This window comes from Balaenoptera ricei, chromosome 6 (genome assembly GCF_028023285.1).
Source record: "Balaenoptera ricei isolate mBalRic1 chromosome 6, mBalRic1.hap2, whole genome shotgun sequence".
Lineage (NCBI taxonomy): Eukaryota > Metazoa > Chordata > Mammalia > Artiodactyla > Balaenopteridae > Balaenoptera > Balaenoptera ricei.
In genome coordinates, this window is record NC_082644.1 from 89,355,833 (window position 1) to 89,368,282 (window position 12,450).

Sequence of the window (12,450 nt, forward strand, 5' to 3'; positions counted from 1 at the left end):
GCAGTGGAACGTCCCTGAAGATTTCTAAGATGCAACGGAGGATCAGAATTGCTAATGAACCTACCTTTGGAAACACCAGCCCCCTCTCTGCTCTGTGTCCCGGGGGGATGCGTGTGGGGTGGGCACGGTGGAGGGGCAGGGTGGGCCCAGGAGTGGGTTCTCACCGGCTGTCGCAAATGGTCTTGGTGAAGAAGCGCAGGTACTGGTAGATCTCCAGGCCATCCTGCAGCCTCAGGATCTCCTCCTCGTTGTACTTGAAGATGGCCAAGGCATAGCGGAACACCACCTGGGGGGTAAAGTGGGGGCTCAGGGGGGGCACAGGGAGCCAGGGCAGGGAGTCCCCAGAACCCACACCCCCAGGCGCTGTGGAAGGCCCCGGATAGGCTGCAGAGGTTGAAGGCTTGGAGGAAACGTGCGGGGCAACGCCAAGGGGGTTGGACTGGAAACCCCACGGGGGGAGCACAGCTAGGAATCTGGGGATTGGGACTGTCCTGGGACCCTGGGCCAGGCATTGCCCTGTTGGACCTAATGGCGGGTAACACTGTCTTTACATGGGGCTCCAGTAGGAATCGAATGGAGAGACAGATCCGAGGGCGCTTGGTGGACTGTGAGGTCAACCACCATGGGGAAACTGGGCGGAGGTCGGGGAGGGCCTGCCCAGGGTCTCCTTGCAAGGTAAGGGGCAGAGCTGGGACCAGATCCAAGTGCCAGCCTCCCAATCTGGGGCTCAGTCCAAACAGGAGGAAGAGACGGCAGGTGACTGAGGGGCAACGGACAGAATAGCGACGTGCCTCCTGGTCATGCTTGTGCCTCCTCTCCAGGGAAAGGGAATCCCCCCAACTTTAGGACGCATCTTCAGAGGCAGAAGCACCACTTTCCCCCAGGGGTGCAAAGTACTTGAGTTTACAAAGCCACGCTCCCAGGAGAGGTCCTCCACGGCCCTGACAGGTGGGCTCTGTCCTCCCATCATCCGGGGGCAGAATCGAGACCCAGAGGATGCAGGGACTTGCCCAGGACCCTCCTGCTCACCACCCCCCCACCCCCGCAGTGCCCTACCTTGGTGCCCTCGTAGAGGAAGGCGTCCCAGACCTGGAGGAGGATGTTGCTGATGAGACTGTCTGCGAAGACTACGAGGAGCCAGTTGAAGGTGATGAAGGACAGGTCCACACGGCGCTGCCCCAGGTGGGCCATCAGTTTGGGCAGCTTCTCCGAGAGGAGGTCCTGCAGCACTCGCTGGTCCACCTGCAAGCCGAGAGAGGGCCTGTCAGCTGCTGCCCTGCGGAGGGGGCTGCCTCCCTCCGGTCCACCCCTGCACACCCGGCTGGTCCACACACGGCCCCGGGCTGCTCGCAGTGGGTCCTGCCCCACCTGGGGGCACAGAGCACCCGGAGGAGCTAGGGCCCAGCCTGGCCAGGAGACAGGTCACTCCACTGGCGAGCAGCCTTCCAGGTTGGAGCTTTGATGCAGAGGTCTCTGTGGACTGTAAGTTCTTGGCCAGTGGAGTTTTGGCTCCTTTGTCCCCCAGGCTTGTATCGGCTGACACCACGGCCGCTTCCTGACACCTGTTTTGGGCCTGATGCACAAGATGCTCAGGGCAAGGTCCTGGGGGCCGGTGTTGGGAGAGCCACACCTGACATCAGGGGGTGATGCTGCTGGGTGATAGCTGCTAATGACCTCTTAGTGTGGTCACATCATGCCTCTGTCCTTGTTTCACTGGACCCGGTTGATCACTCCCCGCACTGGCTCCTTCCCTGCCCCAGGACATGGTTGTTCTGTGGTTGCCTCCTACTTCTGTGACAAGACCATTTAGGCTCCTCTTGCTCTTTCTTTCATGGAACTGCGGGTTTCTCGGCCCTCTCCCTCCATTTAAGTTTTCTTCCAGACTTAGCTCTTGCTGTGGCAAACACCCTCTCCCTTCCTTCCCTACCCTGAACTCCAGGTCTGCTGTGCAGGCCAAGAGTCCAGCTCAAAACCTAGGGTAACTCACTGAATCTAAGATGCCACTGAACCTACTGAAGGATGTACGGATGAACTGATATGATGTCTGAGATTTACTTCAAGGTCATCAAAGTAGGAGGAGTGGGTGTGAGTATAGGTGAAAACAGTACTGGCTACCCTGTGTTGATAATTATTGAAACTAGGTAATGGATACATGGAGGTTCATTACACTTTCTCTATTTTTTTGTACATTTGAAATTTTCTGTACTCAAAACAAAACAAAAACACCATAGTATATTGGTTATACAACACACCTCAATTCCAGAGATGTTAGAAAGTGAAAATAAAATATTTGTAAAGTGAAATATTTGTGTATTTCCCAGCCTGCCTTGCAACTAGAGGTGCCATGTGACACAATTCTGACCAGTAAGATGTAAGCAGAAGTTGTTGGGTTGGGAAAGCTGTCTGAAAGGGAGCCGGTGCCTGTCTTTCACCCTCTGCTTCTTTCCACCTAGACCATGGCCACAGTGCCAGAGATGGTGCAGCCATCTTGTGACCACGAGGTGATGAGCAGGAGGATGAAAGTCACATGGTAGAGCAGTTAGCTGGAAGGAGCCTTGAGCTTTCTCATTATCTGAGAAAAATAATCCCCCATTTAAGCCACTATTAGGTTGGGCCTCCCTGCCACACAGCAAAACACAGTCCTTACCTGATTCACCACCTATTTCCTGATGACTCCTAAGTCTTGGGATCTTCATCCCTGATCTCTCTCCTTACCCCTCCACCCAGGTGGGCATCCCAGAAGGAGGAAACAGTGTTGGGTGCTCGCAGTAGGAAAGGAGAACAGGATGGGTGGGCAGGTAATGGCTTGGTAGGCTTTGTGGGGGAGTGAGACGGTTCCCCCTGGGTAGCGTCTCTCCATAAAGCAGACGCACTGATACAGCAAGAATGGGACGAGGGGCGAGGAGGGAGAGGCTGGAGGGTGGAGGTGGGAGGTCTGAAATGGTTTCGCATTTACACCCCTCAACAAGCCCAGGAAGTAGTGTTACTTCCATTCAAAAGCATCAGAGAAGTGATGCCACTTGCCAAGGCCACACGGCTGGTTTCTGAAGGGTTGGCTCTGAACCCAGCTCCACCTGACTCCAGGGCTGGTCTGCGCTCAGAGGGCAGTGGAGGGGGTCATGAGATGATGGAGGTAGCTGTATGTCTCAGGAGGTGACGAAGCGTGTGTGTGAAGCATCACTGTCACCTCCCATCCTCCCAGTCCCAACTTCCACCCTACCTGACCTCTGTTTTGAAATTCTTGACTGGCAAACACCAGTCAAAGTCTAGTGCCACTAGGTTTTCCCCTCCTCCCCTCCATAGGATATCTACTGTTTCTAATGATGTAATGTCCCCACTGGAATAACAATAGTCTATCGCGTGGGCAGGGCCCCAACAATTCTCAAGGCCATCAGCTGACTGGAACATCACAGCAGTCCCAGAGAAGGGTTATTGGCCCACTGTACAGAGGGAGAAATGGAGGCCTGAGAGATTCCTGACTTTTCCAAGATTCACTGACTTGTAGGAACAATTCAGGGGCACCAACCTGCATGGCCCCCAAGTCCCCTCCCTGCCCTGCTCACCTGGGATGCCAAGAGCGTCTTGCTGTAGTAATCAGCTGGCATGATGGTCTCCACAATGGCCACCAGACACCAGAAGGCACTCTCCTCCTCATCCAGGACCAGCAGAGCGATGGCCGCCAGTCTGGAGTGGGAGGGAAGGAGGCCTGGAGTGACCCACAGAAGTCACGACCAGGCAGCCCATGGCAGGGGTGACTCCCTGGGGCATGTCCTGCCCAACCCCACTCTCTAACCAGGCTGGTGTTCCTGGAAACTGGGGCGAGATGAACATGCTTTTGAAGAGGACTACCTAGGGGATTTCCAGAGCAACTGGGATCATCTTAGAGCAGGGCCTCTGGAGTCTTGTTGCTTCCTTGCTGGGTGACTGTGGGCAAGTTACTTAACTTCTCTGAGCTTCAGCCTCATAATAATCACAGGACTGTTGTAAGGATGAACAGAGTAAATACATGTTAACTGCCCAGCACAGTGCCTAACACGTAGTGAGAGCGCTTTATAAAGGTTAGCTATCCTCATCTTAATATTCATGGGCTTTGAGACCTTGGCAAGTGTGCTAACCTCTCTGCGCCTCACTTTATTACCTGTCAAGTGGGGTTAACAGTATCCACCTCCCAGGGCTGTGAGGCATTGAGAAGACAGACAAACAGCATCTTGCTCACTGTCTGGCATGTACCAGGTGCTCAATACTCGGAATTCTTTTTCTCCTTTGCTTCCCCTCTCCCCTAGGGTTATCATGAGGCTCTAATGAGATCATGGATCAGACAGAAGACAACCCACAGTGCTGAGCAGGGATGTCTGCCTGGAAGAAGCACTGTTTTCTCTCCTTCCCCCACCTTCCCTGGCAGGTCTTGTCCAGGGTGAATCCAAGAATACATTTCCCAAAATGCACTGGTCTCTCAAGATGCTAGGTGAGCACATGGACCCATATTCAAAGATGTTGGGGAACACTGCATACTCTAGCCCCCTTTTAGAGGCTTATGATATACATATCTTAACAAAGCCTCTTAGAAATCTCACGTTAACAAAGCCCCACGTGGCTAATACAGGGCTGCCTAGTGGGGCTGTGCACACTGCACCTGCTGAACACCCTTAGGGAGATGCCACGTTCAGCATGGGGCAGCCTCACACTCTCAATGGACTTAAAGAGCACATTTTATTGTCTAGATACTCATGCTTCTCTGGGCTCTTACTAGGTTGGATTCGTGACCTCCAACATCTTCTGAGGTTTACACTTTTTTTTAATAAACAGGGTTTCTGAAAAGAAAAAAAGAAATCCTTTTCCTCTCTCTAGTGGATTGGGAAGGTATTTCTCTCCACTCCGGCTAAAGTATTTGTACAGACCCTCCTGAGTTTAGCTGAGTGGATGGAGAGAACAGTTACAGGTCTCCTGGAAATAGCAGGCTTTGGCCACTCAAGAGATGGGAAAGTGGGAAGGCCTACAGAGATTATTTAGCTCAGAGAGAGCAAATGGGATACACCAGCCACCACTCTCTTTGTCTATGCCCAGGGCAGACATAACTAATTGATCATGGTACTCTTTCCCACTGAGTCTGGAGGCTGCCTCAGAAACTCACAAGATAAGGCTCCAGGCAGCTACTTTCTGCTGGTCATCCCTGGTCATTGCAGAGACAGGAAAATCGAGGCCCAGAGAGCAACAGTGACTTGTTCAAGGTCACACAATCAGTTGGTGGCAGAGGACTCCCAAAGTCCAGCCTGTTCTCTCTATCCTACCTCATTCCACTGTTCTCAGTCCAGGAGTGGGTATCAGAATTAGCTTCGATTTCTGCTCACATTAAAAGGTCAGTGATTTGATGTGTGAGCCTGCTGATAATGTTCAGTGATTTATACTATTTTTAATTTTTGCACACAATCCTGAACCAGTAGGATAAAGCTTTTGTGTCAGAAAAGGAGGTTTAATCCTGCTAAGATTCCACCCATGGAAGGCCCTAAGCAAGGCCCAGGGCCTTTGGGAATGGACACCACTGTTTTTGAGAGTCCCAATAATGCCACTGGGGGCAAAGGTATGACACGAGCTCTGAATCCAGGAATGCTCTCAATATGCTTGGTGGGATACTCAGGACCCCTCTGGTGGAGGAGGCCAAAGGACCTTGTTTTTACTTCATGAGCCTTGTTTCCAAATCATATTGCTCTTAGCCTCTCAAAGACTGGTCTCCCTGAGGAAGCCTGGGCCATAGGTTCTCATTTACAGTCACAAGGAGGTTCCTTGGCCCGTGCCTCAGTCTTTGGGCTTAACTCCTGAAGGACAGATCTGGGAAGCTGCCTGACTCTCAGCCAGCCTCTGCTTTCCGCCCTTGACATGTACCGGCCACCCCTTTCCTGACTCCTTGGCAGGTCTCCCTTCCTCTCTATGGGCCTTACCTGTTGGTGTTTGGAAATTCGTTAGGGCTAATGAAAATTTTAGATGTGTATTCCTCATGACTTTTTCACTTTTTGGGTGTGTTTTAATGCTACAGAAATAATAGCACAAACACAAGAATATCTGTGGCAGCATTCTTATAACCAAAAAAAAAAAAAGAAGAAGAAGATTTACATACTTTATGGTGCATGGTGCATTTAGACAATGGAAATTGAATCTCTATTAAAAAGGATGCACCCAAGAGAAAGGAAAATATACATCCACACAAAGACTTGCCCAGGAATGTTCATGGCATTATTCATAATAGCCAAAAGGTAGAAACAATCCAAATGTCCATCAGCTGGTTAGTGGATAATCCAAGTATGGCACATCCATGCAATGGAATGCTGCTTGGTAAAAAAAAGAACAAAACACATGCTACAACCTGGATGAACCTCAAGAACATGCTAAGTGGAAGAAGCTTGATGCAAATGGCCACATATTGTATGACTGGTATATGAAATGTCCACAACAAGTACACTCATAGAGACAGAAAGTAGATATGTGGTTGTTCAGGGCTGGGGGTGGGAATCGAGAGTGACTGCAAATTGGCACAAGGTGTCTTTTAGGGGTGATGGAAATGTTCTAAAATTGGATTGTGGTGATGGCTGTGCAACTCTGTGAATTTACTCCAGATCATTGAGTTGTGCAATAAAAACCCGTGGAAAAAAAAAAGGTCAGTGATGAGAGGCTGCTGGCACTCACTAGGGCCCTAGCAACTGCTCGGGGCTACAGCCAGACTCCAGCTGAAGACATTCAGGCCCAAGTAGGTCTGCAAAGGAGGGTGATGTGGGAAAGGAAAAACTACTTTAAATCGCTCCACTTATATTTTAGAGAGAAATGGATTTTAAAATTTTGCTCTGAATTAGCATTAAATCATTACTATGATATCTGTCTCCCTCTAAACAGGCTGGGTTTTTTGCATAAAAGCAGGTTCTGTCCTCAAGACACCACACATGCAGTTCTAATAGCCGCCACTAGATGGCAGCACCCAGACAAGTGAAAGGGGCTGCAGAAGGGCCTTTGAAAGAATACAATGCACTCTCCACATTTAAACAGGCTCTATTACAAATAATCTTCTATTTAAAGCAATGGTATGAATACCTGCCTAAATGCCAATAACTGTAGCATTCAAAGAAAGAAGTAAAGAAATACCTCTGGTTTTGGTCTCAGCTGTTCCTATATACCCCTCAGCAACTTTTGGTGCTGCCTCTTTCCACATAGGGAGAGGCTTCTTTCCCTTCTACATGGAAGATCCCCTCCTGCTCTGGGATCCTCCCCCTGCTCCTTCAGTATAGATTAGACTCCAAAGCCCATATGTGACTAACTCCATTCCTGCTCTCAAAAAAAGTTGTATCTGATCAGGAAGAAAGGTTTCTGAGTGCCCTCAGCACACTCTCTGCTACAGCTCCCATTCTGAGTGAGGGCAGACGGTAGGAAGAACCAGGTCTGGGGTCCGGAGACCAGGGTTAGCAGCCCATGCATGGTGAGGCCCAGGCAGGTTCCTTAGCTTCTCAGACCCTCTCTTATCTCACCTGGCAATGGCAGGCACCAACGCCCACCTCGAAGGGTTTTCCTGAGGATTAGATGACGTCAGGTATGTGAGTACCTGGCATGCAGGAAGCCCTCATTAAGTCTTAGCTCCTACCTGACCTTTGCATGACATGTACAAATTATTCATACAGTCTCAGAGCTTCTAGCTCCCTTCAAATCTAATCTTAAAAAGAGGATTCAAAAGTTTTGTGCCTTCTGGATTTTAACATGTTCAAACAGATGAGAAGTGTGCAGGCTTCTGCTCAGCTGTTAAATGAATGAATGAATGAATGAATTTCTATGGACATCTCCTGTAGCGGACGTTTAGAGCAGCATGAAATCTGAACATGTTTTCCAAGGAGGCTTAGACTGAGAGGCATTACTGTTTGGGCTTAACTCTGAATTCCCAGTAATGGTACGTGTATATGCTCAATTTCACCCAACTTAAGCTGGAAAAAAAGTATCAAAAATATCTATCCTTGGGAACCATTCAAATTTGAGTAGGGACACTCTGAATATTTATTCTGTGTTAAGTAAATGTCACACACTGCCTGAAAAAAAGAGCAGAATGACTTATGTAAAATTTGCTTGAGTATATATGTGTTTAAATTAAGTTGAGGCATGGGATAGGGAGCGTAGGAGGGAGACGCAAGAGGGAGGGGATATGGGAATCTATGTATACATATAGCTGATTCACTTTGTTGTACAGCAGAAAGTAACGCACCATTGTAAAGCAATTATACTCCAATAAAAATGTTAAAAAAATTAAAAAATAAAAAAAAATATTAAAAAATAAATAAAGTAAAGTTGAACCAAAACTTGCTTTGGGAAATATGTGAGATTATGCCACCTCTATCGAGATAACTGGGGGCAGCCACGAGAATTCCCCAAAGTACTGGCAGGGGCAGCCCTACCAAGTCACCCCACCCCACCCCCAGCTCCCATCCCTTGTCTCCTGCTGTTGAACCAGAAGTAGAAATTAATCCAGGCTGGGCCAGATTCCTTCCTTTGGGAATTTAGGCCTGAGACGTGAGGGTATCGACAAGTGGATTGCTGAAAGGCTTGACTTAGGGGCTGAGGACTCTGCTCTGACAGCCCTGATGGGCCCTAAATGTCCAAGGAATGACAGACGGTGAGGCTGGTCTGCTGAGAGACAGGGAAGCAGCCATGTATTATGAGAGAGGCCAGAGACCACGCAGCCCACAGAGGGCTGCACAATCTCAGGGGACAGTGTCCCCCTGGAATATGGCATGAATGGCGCCCCCTGGCATTGTGCTGTGCTATGGCCCTGCTAGACAGAGCGGTTGCCTCGGCTTCCGAAGACCATCTATCTGGTCCCTAGCTATTTCCTTTTTCTGGCTTTTGGGAGCTTCCTCTGTAACATTTACAAATTCTCTTTTCCTTGGGCTCCTCTGAGTGGATTTTGTTTAAAACAATGATCCCTGACCCAGGCAGTCATGCAACACATGAGCTGGCTGTGGGCTATACAACCCCAGCGGGGCCCGCTCACGTGCTCTCTATGGGAGTGGCACCACCCTGAGGACAAATCACAGGAGAGGGCACAGGACGAGGAGCCTGGGGCTCTGGCCCAAATCTGTCTTGAACACGTCCTTTCACCTGCTTGTCCCCATCCATACGGTGGGGACCAAGCCTCCTGGGTTGACCTCTCTGGCTTCTTGGGAGGCTCCAAAGAGACAGAGAGGTGCCCTGGAAGGCAGAGGCTGTGCCCTCACGGGGGCTGTGTGGCTTACCTGTTTAGGCCCTGGCAGTAGCCGATGGCAGGGTTCTGCCAGGAGAAAGCCAGCAGTACCCGGCGGAGCCTGTCAGGGAAGCTGGAGGCGGGACAGGTGAAATGCTTGTTGCTGGGGAAGGTCCGGTTCAGGTCCAGCTCGATCTGGCGTGCGGCGGGGTGCTTGCAGGCCTGGCCCCGGCTCAGTAGCTCCTGGTAGCGGCCGGGGCCCTGCAGGTGCTGGACACGGAGGCGGACCAGCCATTTCCAGACGCGTGGCCGGTGCTCACTGGGCACGCCTGCCCGCAGCAGCTGCTTGATCTCCGGCGAGGGGGCCAGCTCGCCCAGGGCAGCCCAGCGCTCCCGCAGCGGCTGCTCCACGGCCTCGTGGGCCAGCAGGTGGTGGGAGTGCACTTCCAGCGCCTGGATCTTGGCCAGCAGCCTCAGGTCTTCCACCTCGTAGTTGGGTACTGTCAGGAAGCCGTACTCGTCATACTCGCTGCCAGCAAAAGCCTGTGTCAGCAACACCTTGCAAGGCCCTTCCCCAGACAAGGGGCAGCGGGGAGAGGGTGGACCCTGGGCAGGAAGACTGCCTGCGCTTCACTGCAGGCTGGCCATGTAACTCTGGGCAGGTCACTTCAGTGCTCGGAACCTCAGTTTGCTCTGTACAATGGGTATAGGAACTCCTGCTCTGCCTCATGAAGACCCAATGAGATCCTCTGATGTAAACTGCTAGGGGGCTAGACAGTGCCTGGTACATGACAAGTGCTGAAAAGATATTTGCTCATTCATTCCGTGTAAATATAAAGGACCCTCTTATTATTACTCCATGAAGCCTTAGGCCCAAGAAGTCCTCTACTGCCATTACAGAACCCCACTTCCACAACCAGTAAGCCCAAGGACAGATGGGGAACAGGAAGCACCAACAACAAGCAGAAACAGGAGAGCTGGGGACCCATTCCAGATGGCCTTTCGTAGAGTCAACATTTATTGGCCCCTATTATGTGCTCTGCCTGTGCTATCTCATTTAATCCTCATGATCCTGCAAAGCAGGGATCTTAGCCCGCATCTTATGGAGGCTGAATATGAGGCTCAGAAAGGTAAAGTGACTTGTCCAAGGTTACACAGTGAGAAAGCCAAGTCTGGCTCCAAAGCCTGGGCTCTGGCCACTGGACCGACCATCCAGCCTCTAGGGACCTTTGACCCCAGCCACAGCCCCTTCTGCTATATTTATCTACCCAGGTCCACTGTGCTCAGCAAAGGCTTGGCTCAAAGGAGGCAGCTGGCTTGTCTCCCCTCCTCCCCTCTCTGACAAACACCCCTGGGAGGCAGCCTGGGGAAGTGGAAAAAACAGAACTCTGGAGGCAGGCCCACGTCAGATGCACTAATATGCTGTGTGGCCTTGGGCAAGGGGCTGCCTCCTCTGAGCCTGTGGTGCCTCTCAGCTGTAAAATGGGGCTCATTTCAACCACATGATCACTAATCTGGAGGTACAAGGAGGTAAGCATGTGCAGGGCTCACACACGGTCAGCAGCAACTGGTAGCAGGGCAGCTGGCGGCCCCCAGGTCACGCAGACCCAGCCTTGCTCTGGGCTCACCTGATGGGGCTCAGCACGACGCTGTCAGCTGAGGCTTCGCTGGCTTCCCACTGCAGCGCCTCCTGGATGAGCTGCCTCAGTAGCTCCGAGCACTCGCCTGCCTCGACCCCCACAGCCTCCTGCAGCCTCCGCAGCCCCGCCAGGTACTTGCTTTCCACCTGGCAGTTCTTGGCTTGGAGGTAGGCACACTGTCGGGGGGAGGGGTGGGGCTGGTCAGGCCACCCGGTTGGGCTTAGGCCAGAGGCCTGAGGCCTGAACAGCTTTAGGCAGTCCAGCCCTTCTTCCAGCTCTCATCTCCCATCCCCCAACCCCAGCCATTCATATAAAGGAAAGGAGAGGAGTCCTGAATCCAAGAGTTTACAGCAAGGCAGACAGGGCTCCAGGCAAGAGAACCAGGCCCAGGGCTGGGGCTGGATTCAGAAAAATGAGGGGAGAGGTGGGCAGCAGCATAGGCTCTTGCATTGCCTGCAGTCCCATCCTAGATCAGTTACTGCAGGCTGGGCAGATCTATGGCAAGTTACTTAACCTCTCTGTGCTTTAACTTCTTCATCCGAACAATGGGGAAAATACAGAGTCTGCCTCAGAATTCTTATATGTGACTCTAGATGAGCCAATGTATACAAAGCCCTTCCAGGGCACTTGGCCCAGAGCAAGCTCTCTGTAGGGGGTATACCTGAGCAGTGTCCAGGGGATGGATGGACATGGAACTCTGGACACTGCCCTTGTGCCTTCTGCCACCACGTGGGCTTTTTCCATTTCTCCAACACACCACCTCTCTCCCACCTCGTGGAACACACATTGCACATTCCCTACCTACCTAACACCGTATCTTCCTGTTTCTTTGTATGCTTTGTGATATTTTGTTGAAAACTGAACATCTGAACCTAATAAGGTGGGGTGGAATTAATTAAAGAAAGCTCAGCTAAAAAAGAAGTCCGGTCAGGCCTGTATGGGGACCTCTCAGGCCCTGCCACAGGCATCACTAATTTCTCCAAACAGGAAGAGATGTTCACCTACATCTCTGACAAGAAGCTGCCTCTACTATCCAGCAAGAATGGGAAAACTTCTCTCCACCTCAAGACAGCTCAGCCAATCAGGGACTGTAGCAATCCAGCCAATGAGAAGCCTCCATACTTGGGACTCCTAGTTTCCTCCAATGGACTTTTTGGTTATCACAGCCCCTCCCAACCCCTTCCTTTTCCCGATAAAAAGCAAGTTCCCCTTCCTTGTCCCCTGAATCTGCCTGTGGTTCACCATAGTTCAAGTATCCCAAATTGTAATTCCTCTGGTTAGTCCCGAATAAACCCGCTTTTGCTGGTAAAATAACTAGCTATTATATTATTAAAAATGACAGTGTTAACTCTGGAAATCAGATATGCCTTCTTACCTAGGGTTTGCTGTTTTGGTTTTTGGTTTTGACTGTTGTAGGCTGTCTCTGTTCCCAGGATCAGCCTGAGGTATAAACTTAAGTTCCTCTTAGGTCTTTTCTGAGCCTTTCCCTGGGCACGCGTGGTCACTTTCTAATTTCCCCCATATTTGTGGTGGTTTTGGAATGTAGAGTTAATACCTGGCTCCCAAAAGGGGAAAAAGAGAAATACAAAGATGGGGAAGGCCCTT

The 12,450-nt window shown here is 51.0% G+C and overlaps 1 protein-coding gene across 5 annotated transcripts in view; it reads right to left on the reverse strand.

The window, feature by feature from the left end:
- TBC1D2 (TBC1 domain family member 2) overlaps positions 1–12,450 on the reverse strand; it is a 41,924-nt gene that overhangs the window by 1,027 nt on the left and 28,447 nt on the right. For 4 of the 5 annotated variants that reach the window (XM_059925139.1, XM_059925142.1, XM_059925143.1 and 1 more), the window contains 5 exons: positions 10,834–11,021; positions 9,258–9,734; positions 3,564–3,684; positions 1,057–1,242; positions 165–286 (listed from right to left, as the gene is read on the reverse strand). In XM_059925139.1, coding sequence (XP_059781122.1) covers positions 165–286; positions 1,057–1,242; positions 3,564–3,684; positions 9,258–9,734; positions 10,834–11,021 — 1,094 coding nt within the window. Of the gene's footprint in view, positions 1–160; positions 287–1,056; positions 1,243–3,563; positions 3,685–9,257; positions 9,735–10,833; positions 11,022–12,450 lie in introns of those variants that run through there. The other variant, XM_059925140.1, reaches the window with a different exon arrangement.